Source organism: Gorilla gorilla, chromosome 11 (genome assembly GCF_029281585.2).
Source record: "Gorilla gorilla gorilla isolate KB3781 chromosome 11, NHGRI_mGorGor1-v2.1_pri, whole genome shotgun sequence".
In the NCBI taxonomy this organism is placed as follows: Eukaryota; Metazoa; Chordata; class Mammalia; order Primates; family Hominidae; genus Gorilla; species Gorilla gorilla.
The window spans coordinates 109,263,507-109,283,597 of record NC_073235.2 but is presented as its reverse complement, the minus strand read 5'-3'; the positions used below and the strand labels follow the sequence as shown (position 1 = coordinate 109,283,597).

Sequence of the window (20,091 nt, the reverse complement as noted above, 5' to 3'; positions counted from 1 at the left end):
TAGAGAGCCCAATTCTCAAATGTGTGTGTGACATGATACGAAAACCCCTAGGTAATAAACTGTGTGTGTGACATGATACGAAAACCCCTAGGTAATAAACTGAATTACAGTCTTGGATCACTGAGATTTAATAGACTGGAACAGTGAGGCAGTTAATAAAGACCAAATTTTAAGGGATTAAAGTCCCACAATTGCAGGCCCATGTGCACAAGTAGTGTGAAAAAGACCTGTGATATATGTGGTAGTTAACTGCAAGTTCAGTGATAGTCAATTATGTCACTGATTATTTTAAAAGCAACAGTCTCAGACACATTAACAGAAAGAGTACGATTCAATTACTAGTTATCTATTATTAGTCTACACTGTGCTAGGTAAATTTATTAGTCCAATCTCACACTGCTATGAAGAAATGCCTGAGACTGGGTAATTTACAAAGCAGAAAGGTTTAATTGACTCACAGTTCCACATTGCTGGGGAGGCCTCAGGAAACTTACAATCATGGTGGAAGGCAAAGGAGAAGCAGACACCTTCTTCACAGGGTGGCAGGATGGAGTGAGGACAAGCGGGGGAAACGCCAGATGCTTATAAAACCATCAGATCTCGTGAGACTCACTCACTATCATGAGAACAGCATGGGGAAAACTGCCCTCATGATTTAATTACCTCCACCTGGTCCTGCCCTTGACATGTGGGGATTATGGGGATTACAATTCAAGATGACATTTGGGTGGGGACACAGCCAAACCATATCAGTAATAGACAAATTAAATAACATTTCACTGCTTTGGGCATGATTAGCTTGCCTAGGGAGTATTCGTGTTTTCATTTGAACGGTTAATACATGGGAGATTCAAGCTGCTTAGCCTCCACCAGAAAGCAGGAATACAGATAAAGATATAAAAGTATAGAAAGGCAGATTTCAGGTCGTTTGAAAGGAATTATTTCTTAGATAACCTGAACTGTTTGTTATGAGTAGATAATTGCCTGGAAAGTCCTGGGCTCCCAGTTGCTGGAAATATTGGCACCAGGTGATTTGTATTTACTAGAAACAACCCATAAGCGTCTCTTCTTTAAAAAGAAGCAGAAGAAGAAAAGAACTGGATTTCTGACAGAGTCCTACCTTCTTTCACCTGGATTGTGGAAGGATAGGGATGTATGTCTTCTAGTTGTCCAGACCTGGTGGATGGGCCAGAGTGGAGGAAGCAGACATGGGTGGTGGACAACATGAGGAAAAGAGAGAGCCTGACATCGTTAGTGGTCATAACAAGCACAACACTTTGGGTCCAGAGAACACTGTCTAGACAGGCTGTCTGAGAATGTTTTTTTGTTGTTGGCTGTGTAAAATCCCGGGGCTGACTCCTTTCTGAGAAACCCATCATAAAGATATACCTGAAACTCCAATTACAAGCAAGGATTTTAGAGTCAGACTCCTGTTTCACCTGTGTGTGACTGTCTGGAAGTTAAAGGGCTATCTTTCAGAGATGCCTGCTTTGCATGGGAGCCCAACTAAATTTCAAGACCTCCCCAAGCTCTATGCAATTAGGAATTTCGCAGGTTCTAACACTGAGAAATGTTGCATTTCGTACCAGACAGCCAATTTCCACGAATTCCACAAATATGCTAACAGCAGTGATCAAATAAAATTACTTTATTTAGACAATTTTAGTTGTAAACCTACTATATGACAGGAACTATTTTAGGCCTGATCCAGAAGACATGTCAATGCACACACACACACACACACACACACACACACACAAAGTTGCCAGAATAAATAGACAATAAGCAATTAATTAAGGAGTAGAGTAGGTAATATATAAGTAAAATAATAAGTAAAGCCCATAGTCTGTCACAGTGTATGGCCGTCTAGAAGTTTGAAGGCTGGACTCTTCAGGCTCTGTAGTAATTAGACATGGCAGAATGCCACAGAGACAAGTAAAGAAGGGAAGAGTTTGGCCATGCTGGAGGAGAGGTTGGGGTTGTCATTTGTGTATTCAAGTAGGGCAGTCAGAGAATGCCTCACTGAAAAGGTGCCTTGAGAGCAAAGACTTGAAGGAGGTTGGGGAGGGAACTGAGCAATGAGCTGGGGAAGAAACAGCATCCAGGCAGAGGGAGCAGAAGAGCAGACTCTAAGTGGGGAACAGACCTGGGGTGTTCAAAGAGGAGTGAGAAGCTCCATATGGCCACAGGGCAGTGAATAAGCCGGAAAGCAAGAGATAAGGTCAGAGAGGGAAGGGGGGTCTGTGCCGTCTTTGTGGGGCTTGTCCACCTCTGTAAGGACTTTTGTTTACTCTAAATGAACAGGGAGCCCCTGGAGGGTTCTGAGCAGAAGAGCAACATAGCCTGCCTTTTGTTTTAAAGAATTGCCCTGATTACCTTGACTACTTGGTTCATATTTTTTTAGAGACAGGGTCTCTCTCTGTCAGCCAGGCTGGAGAGCAGTGGTGCAGTTATAGCTCACTGTAACCTCTAACTCCTGGGCTCAAGTGATCCTCTTGTCTCAGCTTTCTAAGTAGCTGTGACTACAGGTGCCACCGCACTCAGCTAATTTGTGTGTGTGTGTGTGTGTGTGTGTGTGTGTGTGGGTGTGTGTGTGTGTAGATGAGGTCTTGCTATGTTGCCCAGGCTGGTCTCAATTTCCTGGCCTCAAGGGATACCCCAACTTGGCCTCCTAAAGCACTAAGATAACACACACACACACACACACACCCATGAGTGAGTGCACCCAGCTTCTTGGTTCATTCTTAAACCAATGAACAACTAGACAAAAAGAGAAGCCAAAGCAGACCTACAATCCATGAACTGCAATATTCTTCCTCCCCTGTGTTCCTGGTCAAGTGTTGGGTGTTTAGCCATGACGGGGGGAATTTTAATTCTGAATGGAGTATTTCTAGACAAAAGGATAATGTATAAAGTCAATATTCCTATTTAAGTAGCCAGTAGAGGGAAGCTGTCAAAAGTAATCTGTAATATGCCTGGTGAGTTTTCTGAAATACTTCTAAAGCCAGTGGAATGCTTAGTGGAATCATATCCATAATACACACAAAGGCAGCTGCACATGGTGAACAAACAGTGTCAACAATATTGATCAATGTGAGATAACAGTTGAGGCACAGGGTTTTCCAATAGCCAGGCATGGTGGTGTGCACCTGTAATCCCAGCTACTCAGGAGGCTGAGGCAAGAGAATCACTTGAACCCAAGAGGCAGAGGTTGCAGTGAACCAAGATTGCGCCACTGCATTCTCCAGCCTAGGTGACAGAGCGAGGCTCCGTCTCAACAAAAAACACAGTTGAGACACAGGGTTTTCCAGCATCTTTTCCCACAAAAAGGACTGGAATACATCTTACCAGGGCTCTAATTAGTGTACTGGCCTCTTGCCCTTCCAAACCGCTCAAATCTGTTCTCTTTTCAGGCTCCTTAAAAAACAGTTAAACCAATACAAAGACAAGTTGCAAGCTATATACACCTCCCAGGAAGAAAGAAGTCGATTTGAAACAAGGATTCACAAACTCAGAACCAACCAGGATAGTCTATGGACCAAGCTACAACAGATAAGACGGGACCTACAGGTATAAAATGTGAGAGACACTGGCCATCTGGACTGCCTGGAAGTCTAACCTTGAGTCCTTCAGCCAAGGGAGGAGCTTCCCACCTTACTTTGATCAGCCTCTTCCCTTGCCTCTTCTCCCCGTACCCTGACCTCCCATTTCCTCATGCAGGCTATATCCTATCCCTCCATGAAGGCAGTGCCATTGAGAAACAACAGGATCTGTAATATTTATAAACAATAGACTTTGGGGCAAAGTGATTCTTTATAGCGTCGGTTTTTTAACCTTTTGATCTCAGGATCCCTGTACAGTCTTAAAAATATTTGAGAACCCTGAGGGGATTTTGGTTCTGTGGTTATATCTTTTTGCATCAATATCTGTTGTTGTAGATATAACCACAGAAACAAAATGAAAATGAATGAATGAAAATTAAATTAATAATAAAATAAAATTAAATAAATAATAAAATTACCGAAAATTAAAACTGAGTTGTTAAATAAATTAAATAAGTAATAAAATTAATGCAAAGTAAAACTGAGAAGTTAAAATGTATTCACTAAAACATAAAAATAATAAACCCATTAAATATACAGATGACATTTTTAAACAATATGTTTTTCTAAAAACCTTAGAAGAGTGGCATTGCTCTATATTTCCCACAAATCTCTTTAACTACCTGGCTTAATAAAAGACAGCTGAATTTTTGTAACCACTTCAGCAATCAATCTGCTGCAATGTGTTTCGGTTGAAGTATCTGAAGAAATCAAGCCTCACACAGATTTGCAGGTGAAAAAGAGAGAAGTATATTAATAGCCTTTCAGATACTGAGGCATACTTCTCTTTAATACTACACCAAAACATGATACATGACAGCTTCTTAAAGGAGACTTTAATCTGAAACCATATTTATGTCACACTGTTTCATTGAAATCCAGTGTTCTTACATGGTCTTTAAGTGGATCTCTTAGCCATGCATGATTGTGTAACATTATACATCGGTCATTTGGAAAATATTGGTTCACTGAGCTATACTGAATGTCCTAATGCTCATCCATTTTATTATACAGGGTCAAAAAAATTCACGTTCATTAATGTCACTGCCAATGTAATTACAACATTGCCTAAGAATTGGAAAGCTATCAAGCTCATACTGGTAGGATGCAAGTTTTCCAAAATTCTAAGTTTTGACTGAAAGCCTGTTTTTCATGTATGTAAATATACATTTTAGACAGGGTCTTGCTCTGTCATCCAGGCTGGAGTACAGTGGCAGGATCATAGCTCACTGCAGCCTCAAACTCCTGGGGCTCAAGCAATCCTCCTGCCTCAACCTTGTGGCTAGCTAGGATCTCAGGCTCATGCCAGCACACCCAGCTAATTTTTATTTTTATTTTTTGTAGAGAGGGGGGTCTCACTATGTTGTCCAGACTGGTCTTGAACTCCTGGCCTCAAGCAATCCTCCCACCTGTACCTCCCGAAGTGCTGGGATTACAGACATGAGCCACTGCGCCCGGCCTTAACTGTTATTACTGACAGCAAATACTGTTAATTGTTCTCCTTGCAGTGACATTCTCGCTTTGTTCATTTTTGAGAAACTGTTTGACAAATACCCAAGTCTGAATAACCATAGTCTGTCAGTCTTTCTTTGACACAAGAGGCAACCCTTTCGTATTTCAGTACACATCAGAAGTGTCTTATGCACACTTCCCACTTCATCACACATAATATTTAAAAGACGTGTTCATATTTTTAAAACTAAGAACTTTTTCTATTCCATCAAAGGTGTTCTTAAGCAGAACTGGCTTTTTTTTTTTTCCACTGCTAGTGTATGAGGGTGAAGAATACCCTGATTATTAGCACTGTTTGGTGACACTGCCTTGATTCACACTAAAGCACCAACAGCTTTACTTATTGATTTTGCATCATCAGTGCACATGTCAATACAATAAACAAATAACATCTAAGTATCCTTATGAACATAATTTTGACGTCACAAACCCTAGAAGGGTCTTGGGGATCTCCTAGGGTCTGTGGGCCACACAATGAGAACTGTGCTTCAAGCGGAGCACATCCCTGGATTTTCTCCCTGTGGCTTACTGTGAAACCCTTCACAACAAACCTACCAGAAAGACTGTTATAAAATGCTTTATTGTAATAATTTTTATCTGTCAATTCAACATATGCTTATGTTTTCAGAAATTCCTTATGGTATTTTTAGAACCTGGGCTTTTTAGAACCCAGGATTTTCCTAAATTTCTTGTAATTATTCCCTCTGTTATTTTAGAATCTGAGCTGTTCCAACTCTTGTAGAGAGTTTTAGGTTGACATAGAATTAGCAGAATAAATTAAAATTAATAGTAATGATAATATATTTACAGAGGAGAAAAAAAAGTCTTGCATTAGAATGTTCTGTTGGAATGTTGAAATGTAATGCATTTATGAAAAAGTAAGATAAACATTAATTTCTTCATAAATAAAGTTTTGTTTCCCCAGGCAAGGTTGCAGCCACCCGGTCCTTCATCTTCTTCCTTTCAAAATGTGGGGAACAAGGTTGACCATTCTTCAACTGAAAAGGTTCCAAAGGGAGGGGATTATTTGCAGATCAAGAATGCCACTGAAGATGCTTCAACAGGGGAACCTCTTCCTAAGCTTGATGAGGTTGACAGAAGTCACAGAAGTCACACAAATGCAGAGCATGCTCTGCGAAATCCAGAATCACCAGAGACCACTTTGCACAGCACCAGGGCACAAAGCCAAAAACAAAAGATGCCAAAGAAAGTCATTAGCACCCTACCCAGTTATCAAGAGGGACTGAAGCAGGACATCCCCAAAATGGTTCCTGCTGAAATGAGCAGTCCTGCTCTGGCAGCCGTGGAAAAGAAAGAGGCAGGTAACATCAAGGAGAGAAAGGATGAGCTGGAGGAAGAGGAACTGCAAGAACTATTGTCAAAACTTATGGATGCCTTCAATCTAAAAACACCATCAGGTAAGGTTTTCACAATCCATAGACATCGTGATGGCCAAGGATTCAAGCTGCCTTTTTAAAAACTTGATTTTATAACAGCCCAACAGCTCCAGTTCATCTAGTATGTAGCAGTGCTCTGAATCTATTGGTTATCAGTAGCATCTCTGAACTTGATTTTTAGGATTACTTAATTCACAGGTCTGTTGTGAGTATTAAAGGTGATAAACCATGTAAGACTTTAGTATAGAACCTGGCATATAGTGAGCATTCAGTAAATGCTTTATTATTTTGTTATTGCAAAATATTGTTATCAGTATCCCTAAATCATATATACCTGGGCAGCCTATGTCACCATTTAAAAACGGTGATAATATTGTAACTCTCTTTCTAGAAGAGAATTGATTACAGTTTCTATGTTATAAGTAGTATTATCATTATTATCTTCTTCATAAGCTATGATTCATTGCTAAATTCTGAAGGCTTTAGAAAAGATCCTTCTTTACTGTAGTTACTGCTTCTGTTTTGGAGTGCCATTGTCTTATTTCTCATTAGGGTATTTTGTTATCTTTACATATGTAGAGAGAGATCCTTCTCAGTTTACAATGGGGTTACATCTGATAAACCCAATGTAAGTTGAAAATATTGTTAGGTAGAAAATGCATTCAGTATACCTAACCTACCAAACATTATAGCTTAACCGACCTACCTTAAATGTGCTCAGAACACTTACATTAGCCTATAATTAGGCAAAATCATCAAACACAAAGCCTACTTTATAATAAAGTGTTGAATATATCATGTAAGTCATTAAATATAATATGCTGTGGAGTACACTACTGATCATCTACCCTTGTGATTATGTGGCTGACTGGGAGCTGTGGCTCACTGCTGCTGCCCTACTTCACAAGATACCACATATTGCTAGCCTGGGAAATGAACAAAATTCAAAATTTGAAGTATTATTTCCTACTAAACACATATCACTTTTGCACCATCATAAAATTTAAAAAATAGTAAGTCAATCCATCATAAGTCAGGAACTATTTATAGACACACATACACAGTTGATTCTTGAACAACGCAGGGATTAGGGGTGCTGGCCCCCTGCACAGTTGAAAATTCGCATGTAACTTTACTCCCCAAAACTTTATTAATAGCCTACTGTTGACTGGAAGCCTTACCAATGAACATAAACGGTTGATTAACACACACTTTGTATGTCATATGTATTATATACTGCTATAATAAAGCTAGAAAAAAGAAAATGTTTTCAAAATCATAGAAAGATAAATATATTGAAGTGGAAGTGGATCTTTATAAAGGTCTTCATCCTCATTATTTTCATGTTGAGTAGGCTGAGGAGAAGAAAAGGGAGGAGGAGGGGTTGGTCTTGCCGTCCCAGGAGTGTCAGAGGCAGAAGAAAATTCACACATAAGTGGACTTGAACCCATATAGTTCAAACCTGTATTGTTCAAGGGTCAACTATATATAAATTTCTTTCTAAGAAAGCTTAAGTTGTCTTATGTTGGAGTGATCATCTACAGACTTGTGATAAAATGAAGGATAAAATACTCATGTGTTTTTGCATCAGAGGAGGCCTTCTCAAAATATTTCTGAGTTGGCGTATTAGTTTGCTGGGGCTGCTATAACACAGTAACACAGATTCAGTGGCTTAAATGAAGAACCAAAATATATTTTCTCACAGTCCTGGAGACCAGAAGTCCAAGATCAGGGTGTCAGCAGTGTTGGTTTCTTCTGAGACTTCTCTCCTGGGCTTGCAAATGGCTGTCTTCCCTCATGGCTTTATATGGCCTTCCTTCTATGTATGTCTATGTCTATGTCCAAATTTTTTCTTTTTATAAGGACACCAGTTATATTGGATTAGGGCTCATCCTATCGACCTCGTTTTAACTTAATTATCTCTTTAAAGACCCTGTCTCCAAATACAGTCACATTCTGAGGCACTAGGGGTTAGTCAGGCCTTCAATATATAAATTTGGGGTAGGATGGGGGCACATTTCAGCCCATAAGTGTTGGAGGGCTATAAACTGAGTACATAATAATGTCAGCTTTGCATAGAACTTGGTAGAACCAAGTCAATAAACTAATTATTCGGCGATTCTAAAATACTCTAAAGTAAATTGAGTTGGAGTTATAATCTTTGTATTAACAAAAACAAGTTCAGAAAGATGCCAGAAGTATGCTCAAAAGGCAAGGGATGGGAACTGCTTGTGCTGATTCTTAAGCTGATGCAAAATTCCACCCACTGCATTTCCATCTAAACATTTCTGGGGTCACGATGAGTATTCAAAGCGAAGTCAATATCCACTTGACCTTTTTAGGAAAATTTCACCAAAAGTTTGGACTTTATAGAAAAGTTTTTTAGTCTTTAGCGTATTAATGTTGTTTTTATTTTTTATTTTTGTTTCTCTAAATGAGCTGGAGAAAGCTGATAATTTCTAAAATGTTGTGTTGGGTCAGCCCTCACAGATGTAGTAGCTTTATTGCACATTTTAGATTGTTTGCAGGCTAGGTCTACTACACATATTTGGAAGGCCGTATCCCAATACTTGTGCAATTTAATACTTAAAGCTAAAAGATTCATTCATATTTCAAGGGACCTTATCAAGATATAAATATACATGCATCACTATATCATTAAAAGGAAAATTATAAAAAGGTGAAGTATACTTCTAAATTCAGTTGATGCAATAATGTATAAATATAGAATTAGCATTATCAAATCTTGTAGAAAATATTTTTAAAAGTCTCAAAATATTTACTTAATGCTTTCACTCACAATCTCAATAGAACCATTGAGATGTTTCTGCAGGAAGTATGCCTTATTATATAAATGTGCTTATGATATGAGCAGAATGCTACACATCTTTTTTATTATAGTATTCTATACTTTGCAAGTATAGAAAACATAAAATTTCTTGAATAGTAATATAACAAATACTAATTGATGAGATTTAAAATTTCACTTTACCTTCTTTTATATTAGTCTTATTTCCTTAAGGCATTTAAACATGAGAAACCATATTAATCTTCATGGCTATGGTTTTGCATTATATATCACTCCTCACCCAATTATTTCTAATTATGTTTATATCATTATTCAATTTGATATTGAATAGGATCCTATTTTCAAACTTCACTTAGCCATTGGCAATTTGGATTACTAAAATACACTTTATAATTTAAACATAATCTATGCATACTTACCAAAAGTATACCAAACTTAATCAGAGCCAGAACTATGATAACCACATGGATGAAGATGTGGAAAGTGAAACAAGCAAAATCAAAGTATTTTCGTTTGCCTCTATCTCTATCATGGATGCATCAGATAATAGCAAGAAGTTTCTAATCTCCCTACTGATCCAGTTTTTTTTTTTTTTTTCTTTTTGAGAATTGTTGGGCCCGGCGTGGTGGCTCATGCCTGTAATCCCAGCACTTTGGGAGACCGAGGTGGGCAGATCACGAGGTCAGGAGATCGATACCATCCTAGCTAACACGGTGAAACCCCGTTTCTATTAAAAAATACAAAAAAAATTAGCCGGGCGTGGTGGTTGGAGCCTGTAGTCCCAGCTACTCGGGAGCCTGAGGCAGGAGAATGGCGTGAACCCAGGAGGCGGAGCTTGCAGTGAGCTGAGATCGCGCCCGTGCACTCCAACCTGGGCGACAGAGTGAGACTCCGTCTCAAAAAAAAAAAAAAAAAAAAAAAAAAAAAAAAAAAGAGACTGTGAGAGCTTAATGGAAAAGAGAAAATTGTGTAGAAGTTCCACAAACCTCTTTAAATTCCAAACTTGGATTGAAAATCAGTAGTGAATAATTTGCATAAAAATTGCAGTAAAAAATAAATTTGAAAAAGTGTCAGCTGTTCCTTCCCTCTGCTGTGGCAAAAAAAAAAAAAAAGAGTCCTCTTGTTTTACTGTATTATTCAACTATTTTTTTCCATTTGATAGTAGAATTTCTTGCATATGTCTACTAAGTTATTTTTCTAGCTTCTTTTTCCATCCTTTTTTACTATTCATTTGCCACTATAGGTTTCACTGATGAGAAGTCAAGACAGAGGAGTAGAGTGATGATATTAGGAGGGCATGGTTTGAGAACAAAGATGGTATCTTGGACTATCATGAAAACACTTACCATAGCTTTTCCAAAAGGCTCAACGCAAAGCAAACAGGAAAATAAAACCCATATCCCAGCTTCTCACTTTGCAGGAGGAAACAATTGGACCATTCATCCAACTTTCTAACTCTTCTGGGGGCTGTCCAAGGGACTGGGCTTCTGTCTAACCTGTCTCAAATTACTGACAAAACCCATCATATTCTAGATGCCTGAGAGATGCTTAAAAACAAAAGGCAGCTGGGACTAGGATGAATGTTTGAACAGCCCCCGAGAATCTCTGACCAGGCTGATTGCTAAGGGTATTCTGTATGAGGCCAGTCTTGAAGACTAAGAGAGAGAGTTATTTTTTCTATTGCACAGATACCAAAATAAACAGTAAAGAAGAAGAAGTAACAGAGAAACATAGTCCAACAAAGAAGTAAGAGCTCCAAAATGGACCCTTATGAAATAGTAATATTTGAATTACCTGACAGAGAATTCAAAATAACCATCATAAAAATGCTCAGTGAGCCAGGAGAACAATACATGAACCAAATGAGAATTTCAACAAAGAGATAAAGAAATTTTTAAAAGAACCAAACAATAGTCTTGGAGCTGAAGAATGTAATAATTGAACTAAAAATTTCAATAGAAGTGTTCAACAGCAGACTAGATCAAGCAGAAAAATCAGCAAACCCAAAGACAGATCATTTGAAATTATCTGACAAGAACGGAAAAAAGAAGAAAGAGGGATGAACGTTTAAGGGACACATGGGATGCTATTAAGCTGACCAATATTTGTAATATGGGAGTTGTAGAAGCAGAGGAGAAAGAAAGGGTCAGAAAGCTTATTCAAATAAACAAGGGCAAAACCTTCTCAAATTTGGGAAAGAAAATGGATATCCAGATCCAAGAATCCTAACAGACCCTGAATTAGATGAACTGAAAGACTTCAACACCGAGACACATTATAATCAAATTGTCAAAAGTCAAACACAAAAGAGAATTTTGAAAGTGGCAAGGGAATAGTGACTTATCATGTAGAAAGAAACCCTTATAAGATTATAACAGTTTTTGCATCAGAAATCTCACGGAAATGGCATAATATATTCAAAGTGCTGAAAGAAGAAATAAACTATCAATCAAAAATACTATATCCAACAACTCATTAGTAAAGGTAAATATATACAGGCAAATACAAAATACTATAAAATGAAAATGGTATTTAAATAATTTTAATTTTAATGTGAAAGTTAAAAGACTCAAGTATTAAAAATAACATTAAAATATGTTAATGAATATACAATACAAAAATAAGTAAATTGTGATGTCAGTAACAAAATGTGGGCTGGATGTGGTGGCTCACATCTGTAATCCCAGCACTCTGAGAGGCTGAGTCAGGGAACTGATTGAAGCTAGTAGTTTCAACAAGCAGTTACTAGCTTGAAGCTGGTAGTATGCCTGAGCAACATAGTGAGACCACATCTTTACCAAAAAATTTTTGTAAAGATGTGTGGTGTGGTGACGCATGCCTATAGTCATATCTACTCAGGAAGCTGAGGAGGGAGGGTCACTTGAGCCTTGGTGTTTGAGGTTACGGTGAGCTAATCACACCACTGCACTCCATTCTGGGCAAGACAACAAGATCCCATCTCTAAAATGAAAACAACAACGAAACAATGAACAAAATAAAAATAAACAAACCATAAAGAAAAGTGTATGGGGATGGCTGGGAGAGATGGCTCACGACTATAATCCCAGCACTTTGGGAAGCCGAGGTGGGCGGATCACCTGAGAGTGGGAGTTCAAGACCAGCCTGACCAACATGTAGAAACCCCATCTCTACTAAAACTACAAAATTAGCCGGACGTGGTGTCATGCACCTTTAATCCCAGTTACTTAGGAGGCTGAGGCAGGAGAATCACTTGAACCCGGGAGGCAGAGGTTGCGGTGAGCCAAGATCATGCCATTGCACTCCAGCCTGGGCAAAAAGAGTGAAACTCCATCTCAAAGAAAAAAAAAAAAAAGACTATTTAGAAAAGTGTATGGGAACTAAAAGTGAAAACTTTTTGAATGCAATTGAAGTGAAGTTATTATCAGCCAAAATAGGCTGTTATTTCTATAAGATTTTTATATAAGCCTCATAGTAAGTGCAAATATAATAGCTGTCAAAGATGCACAAAAGAAAAAAATGAAATAATATTTTTTTAAAAAGACAGCAAACTAGAAGAAGAGGGGCAATACAACTAAAAGACAGACAGAAAACAACTCTCAAAATGGCAAAATTGTCCTCCCCTATCAATAATTATTAAATATAAATGGATTAAAGCCTCCAATCAAAAGATATACATACAGTTGCTGAATGGAATGAAGAAAAAGACCCAACTATTTGCTGTCTACAAAAGACTCACTTCAGATTTAAGGACACAAAGGATGAAAATGAAGGTATGGAAAAAGATATTTTATGTTAATGGTATTCAAAAACAGCAGGGGTGGCTATAGTTATATGAGGCAAAATAGGCTTTAGGTCAAAAACTCACACAAGTGACAAAGAAGTCATTATAAAATGATAAAAGGGTCAATTTACCCAGAAGATATTATAATTATTATAATATATACACCAAACATCAGAGCACCTAAATATATAAAGAAATTATTGACAAAACTGAAGGGAGAAATAGACAGTGATAGAATAATAGTAGGGGACTTCAATAAACCTTCAATAATGATTAGAACCTCTAGACAGAAAATCAGTAAGGAAATAGTAGACTTAAACACAGTAAACCAAATAGGCCTGAGAGACATATAAAGACTATTTCACCCAATAGTGCAGAATATACATTCTTCTCCAGCAAACATGGAACATTTTCTGGGATAGATCATGTGTTAATGCACAAAACAAGTCTTAACAAATTTAAGAAGATTGAAATCATGCCAAATATCTTTTCCAACCACAGTGAAATAAAACTAGAAATTAATAGCAGAAGGAAAACTAAAAAATGTATAGAGATGTTAAACTACACGACACATTCTTGAACAACCAGTGGGTTAAGGAAGAAATCAATGACCAGGTGTGGTGGCTTATGCCTATAATCCTAGTGCTTTGGGAGGCTGAGGTGGGAGGACCAATTGAGGCCAAGAGTTTGAGACCAGCCTGAGCAACTTGTCAAGACCCTATCTCTACAAAAAAAAAAAAATTGTTTTGATTAGCTGGATGTGTTGGTACATGCCTGCAGTCCCGGCTACTCAAGAGGCTGAAGCAGGAGGATGGCTTGAGCCTGGAAGATCAAGGCTTCGGTGAGCTGTGATTGCACCACTGCACTCCAGCCTGGGTGACAGAGCAAGACCCTATCTCAAAGAAAAAGAAAATTTAGCTGGGCATGGTGACACATGCCTATAATCCTAGCTACTCAAGAGACTGAGACAAGAGAATCATTTGAGCCCAGGAGTTCAAAGTTACAATGAACTATGATCACATCACTGCACTCCAGCCTGGGCAACAGAGCAAGACTCTGTCTCAAAAAAAAAAAATCATACAATCATCACAATAGGTATAGGAAAAAAGCATTTTAGAGAATTCAATACACTCTCATGAGAAACTCTCAACAAACTAGGAATAGAAAGAAATTATCTCAACATAATAAAGTCCAAATAAGAAAAATCCACAGCTAACATCATATTCCTTTTTCTTAAAGGTGAAAAGCTGAAGTTTTTTTCTTTAAGATCAGGAACAAAGCAAGGATGCTTATTTTCACTACATCTATTCAACGTAGTACTTGAAGTCCTAGCCAGAGTAATTAGACAAGAAAAGGAAAGAAGAGGCATCCCAATCAGAAAGGAACAAGTAAAACAATCTCTATTTGCATATGCCATGATCTTATATGTATGAGAGCATGGTTAAGGGTGGGGAGCAGGAGGTTTATTCCTGTTCCTTTTTTCCCCATCTAGAACCATCACTGAAAAGTATCAAGTAATCAGAAAATAAAACTTCAAATTTAGCAAATTCTAAGGAAATGACCAAGCTCAGGAGAGCACTTTATTTGTATTTCATTTGTTCATAAGGTAATCTCAAATGTTGCCTGGGAATCCTAGAAGTGTTTACTGGAATAGTAATGGATACAGAGTTGACCCTTGAGCAATGTAAAAGTTAGGGGCACTGACCCTCCATGCTGCCAAAAATCAGCATATAACTTTTGACTCCTCTAAAACTTAACTACCAATAGCCTACTGTTGAATATAAGCCTTACCAGTAAAATAAACAGTTGATCGACAAATATTTTGTATGTTATTTGTATCATATATTGCATTCTTACAAAAAAGAAAGCTAGAAAAAAGAAAATGTTATTAAGGGAATCATAAGGAAAAGAAAATATATTTACTATTCATTAACTGGAAGTAGATCATCATAAAGTTCTTCATCCTCATCATCTTCACGTTGAGTAGGCTGAAAAGAAGGAGTTAGAGGAGGGGTTGCTCTTGCTTTCTCAGGTATGGCAGAGGTAGAAGAAAATCCATGAATTAGTTGGCTCACACAGTTCAAATTCATGTTGTCCGAGGATTCACTATATTCATTGCTTCATAGATAGATAGAGATACAGATATACACAGAAGTAATTAATGGGAAAAGATAGATTTCCAGCATTTAAGCTCCATGAAGGCAGAAAAAAAGTCTAGTTGGTTCATCATTCAATCACTAATTCATTCATTCAACAAATATTAATCAAGCATTTGTTGTGTGCCAAGCACTGTGCTTGCACTGGGCATTTATTTTGAAGTGGGGTATGTTTCTATTTTTAAAACATTCTGGCATTGTGTGGAGAGTGACTTAGAGAAAGGCAAGGGGTGAGCAAAGAGACCAGGTAAAAGCCTACTGCAGTCTAGCCAAGAGATGACGGTGTTGCCCTGTATGGATGGTGATACACTTACTGCAGTGGGGAAAGCTGGGAAAACTGTTATGCGGTTGGCAAATCAAGAGTTCTGTTTTGAACGTATTGTGAATTGCCTGAGAGACATCCAAATGAAGACATCACAGAGGCAATCAACATGTACAATCTGGAGCTCAAGGGAAAGGTCTTAGTACAGAGTAGCTATTCAATACATATTGGCTTGCTTAATTAATTATTGGAAATAAGATATGGGCTCAGTATTCCAGTTGCCCAGAAGAGTGAACATAGACTAAAAAACCTAATACTTTTTCATTTCTACATCTATCATTCTTGTAGTCTACTCTCACATCCCTGATTTATTCGAAGACTAGATAGACTTTTAATTACATTTAAGTGAATTATTTTGTCATTGTGATTTTCTCTGGACTGCCAATTTCACAAGTGTTCCATCTAACATCTCATTAGGTCTCTGCCTATGTGCTATATTAATTCAGTCCTTACATTTATTTAGTTCCGAATATATGCCAAGCAACATGCTAGGTGTTAGGTGCATATTTTTGGCTATTTTTAATATTTCAAGAGACTAAAGCTGAAAAAGAAAACAATGAATAACAATAAGAAAAATTACAGTATGTGAGGTTGATTATGGATTTCCTATTTATTTATTGCTATATTTTAAGTTTTTATCACTGTGGCCTGAGAAACAATGTCTTAAAATAAGTTTGCCTCTGGACAAGGTTTGTTAGTCAGACAATAAAATATTATTTAGTCAAGGTCCTCTGGAGCGGTATTGGAGTGATAAGTGGGATAAAAAATGCATGAACCCTCTAGCCTTATGTTCAAAAAAAACAGCACAGATGGACCCACAATATAAATTATGTAGCTATAAAGTAAACAACTAACATAATAAATCTCCCCATGTTTTCATTTCCTGTGATCTTATTTTTATTAATTACACAAATAATGTAATATTGTATGTTTATTGTAAATTAAAATGCAAAGTGCACAGATTTTTTAAAAAATGAATTCATCATCATGCTCTTCACTCTCTCCCACCTGTTTTTCAGAGATAACCACTATTAACAGCTTAGTGAGTTTCCTTCAAACCGTTTTCTATGCACATATGTATGTCTTTACTTTTTCAACATAAGTTAGATCATACTATGCTTTTGCTTTCTTCACTTGTTCAATATCTTAGACATTGAGCAATGTCATTTTTAAAATGCTGCATAATATCCCAGGGTACAAATACACTATAATTTATTTATTGGTATATAATTAAGTTGCTTCCAATTTTTATCGCAAAAATACTTTGGTGTGTATCCTTATAATATATATCTTTATGCGCAAATGTAAATATGTTTGTAACATCAATTCCTAAAAACAGAACTCTTTAAGTTAAAGATTATGCATATCAAAATTTTAGTTGATACCTGCCAAATTGTAGATCTTTCTACACCACAATTCCTATTATGACAGATCATAGGGGACACTCAAACCATTAATCAGGTAACTATAGAGCACTGGTTCTCAAAAATGTGGTGTCTGGACTAGCCGCATCAGTATCACCTGGGAACTTAACAATAAATATAAATGCTCAGGCTCCGTCCCACCTGAACAGAATCTGAACTCTGTAGGTGAGGTCCAGAAATCTGTTTTCACAATCTCCAGGTGATTTTTATATACAACAGAATTTTGGAGCCACTGCTCAATAGTGGGCTTTCTGGCTACTCCGATTTGTGCAAGGAGCCGTGGGAAAGTGCTTCTTAAGAACCTATGCCTGACTGAATTCGTAGTAATGATCGTGGTAAATAATAGCCATCTTATTTGCTAGCTAACTTAAGGACATTGTCCTTGAGAACTGAAGAAAAATGGATTCTGTTTCTCCTCCATGTGAGAGCTTTATCAATATCTTCATGAGAACCTACCGGTATGTTTCTCTAAAAGACTCTCTTGTTTGTTGATTTCAGGCCCGGAGTCTTCAGTAAACATGGACCTGTACAGTGGGGCTCAGCGAGTGTGCAGGGCCTTCTCTGCCCTTGTTGATCAAATTGCCTTGCCCAATTTGAAGTGAAATGGAGTCCAGGCTCAAAGGCCTCTTGGTGTGATGACAAAATGCAGTTGCACAACTGTATTAAAAGAATTAAGACTTCTACCTTTCTTTTAATAGTTTAGTGTGAACTATGAAGAAAACAAGTTTTGTTTTTTGATCTCCCTCCCTACTTATGTATCTTAGTTCTGCAGTTCAGAGTGAAGGTTGGGGGTTAGCGGGGCACGTAGAGGATGAAGAAGGAAGGAAGATATGGCAGAGTCAGATCTCTTCATGAAGGGCCATCCTTACTGTGAATACCTCCGGAGTAACATTCAAGCGTGTGACCTACATGGATGCATGCAACTGTCTTCCTCAAGTATCATGTAAATTACTGAATTGATGGCCTAATTTTCTATCTTGATGCTTCTGCTGGAGAATAGGCTTAGCAAAGAACTAACTACATACATACATACACACACACACACACACACACACAATTGAGTGCATGTAAAACTGGTAACATCTGAATAAATTTGGATTATACCACTGTCAGTTTCCTAGTTGTAATATTGTACCATAGTTATGCAAGATGTTCCCATTGGGGAAACTAGATGAAGGGCATACAGATGTCTCTGTATTATTTCTTATAACTGTATATGAATCAAGTATCTCAAAATAAAAAATTTAATATATGAATGTTTGTCGCTAAAATCTCCACATCCAACAAGTTTCACTAAAGCATCAGTGTGCCTCCTTTCTCTGTTATGTTGGATTAGGTTATAGATGCTTAACTTACTAATGCCCAAAGTAATAGCTAACCTTTTTTGACTGTTAGAGCACTTAGTTTTTAAGCACTTTCTATGTGCTGACTCATTTAATCCTCACAAGAAACCTAGGTAGTACATTTCTCATTTTATGAGGAAACTGAGGCACAAACAGGTTTAGTAACTTGTCCAAAGTTGATTTGGCCACTTCTTGATGAAGCTGGGATTTGAACTCAGCTTCTGAGCCTATACTCTAACTACTACTCTGTACTTCCTTTCAATAAACATTGTGCTGATTTCAATGTTTTTGTCTATTATCTTGAGATGCAGGCCATGTTACATTCAGAAAGGCGGTGGATTTTTATATGATCTGTAATTCCTAGAACTGTTTACAGAGTGAAATAATGTCCCATTGGATGGGATTAGGACTAGGTTATCCCTGTTCCATCTCATCCTAATAGTTTTTAATCTGCTTTTCAGCTTATCATAAACTTTTGGTTTTAGTTTTGTTGCTTAGCATAGTTACTCTTCTTTTTACTTCATCCCAGTTTGTTCCTTACACTTTTGGTAAGCTTCATCAGCAAGCTGCAGTCCCTGGGCCAAATTCGGCTTGCTCCCTGTTTTGAACAGGCTATGAGCTAAGTGTGGTTATTATATCTTTTTAAAACATTGAAAAAGTCCAAAGAAAAATATTTTGTGGCACCTGAAAAGTGTATGGACTCTGATTTCAGTGTCCATAAACAGAGTTTTGTTGGAACACAACCATATTCATTCAGTTATGTATTGTGATAACTGCTTTTGTTCTGCCGAGGCCGAATTGATTAGTTACAGCAGAGACTGGATGGTCCAGAAAGCCTATAATATTTACTATCAGACTCTACAGAAAAAGATTGCCAATCCCCATTGTGGAGTACCAAGGTGAGGGAAGAACAAAGGGCAGGCTCTTCTGCAAGCTCATTCTCCAAGTGTAGTTCCTCTTTGATGATTTATAAGAGAGAGTGAATTTACGTGATGGTTTTGAAGAATATGATGAAAACCATTAGAAAAAGCACCATCAATGCAAAATCATGAGCCTATATGTTGAAAAAGTAGTCAAAGCGTGGCAGCTTTTTAATAAAATACTAATTTTCCCAAGGAGCCAAAAGCTGAGGCTGGGCCTTCTCCCCCACCTCTTTCCCCAAGCTTCCTTTTCCTGTTGTGAAGACTCAGCTAATCCTCAAATGAAACTGTTTTCTGATAATAACCCTTTAGATGCAATTTCTAGTTTAAGGAGGGTCCTAATCCTTCAATGAAAAGATTTACTGAGGCTTCCTTTGGACCTGAAAAAAGCAAGGGAATTGCTAACATATCTGAAATTCAAACTGGCTGTCAATCCTACATATTGGTTATAATAGAATGATTGGAGAGTTGGGAATAATTAGAGATAAAAATAGCATTGTGTCTCTAACTCAAATACATTTGCTAATTGGAATTCTCTGCTATAAACCTTGTTCAGGCCTGGTCATTTTTCAGGAAAATAATTATTTATGGGTTCTTCTCTTATAATGCTGTTCCTTCTATTTTGTTTTTCAATGCAAAGTGTAACCACTTATAGAGTTATAATATTTAATCAAATAACAAATATGCTTATCGGGAAATAATTTGTATGTATTTACACTTAAACATTATTTTATTAGAGTTTGGATGTCATTAGTGGTAACATTAAATATTGAAATAAAGAGACTCCAATAACATTACCTGGGGTCCAGAGCTTTTATTAATTTTGTTTTCATTAGAAGAATG

General features: G+C 37.4%; 1 protein-coding gene across 1 annotated transcript in view; it reads left to right on the top strand.

The window, feature by feature from the left end:
• The window catches only part of DYTN (dystrotelin), a 68,907-nt gene extending 48,872 nt beyond the window's left edge, over positions 1-20,035 (top strand). The window contains exons 10-12 of the mRNA XM_004033111.2: positions 3,414-3,570; positions 6,040-6,532; positions 17,484-20,035. Of these exons, the coding sequence (XP_004033159.2) occupies positions 3,414-3,570; positions 6,040-6,532; positions 17,484-17,587 (754 nt within the window). The 3' untranslated portion in view covers positions 17,588-20,035. The remainder of the gene's footprint in view (positions 1-3,413; positions 3,571-6,039; positions 6,533-17,483) is intronic.
• The last annotated feature ends 56 nt before the right edge of the window (positions 20,036-20,091 follow it).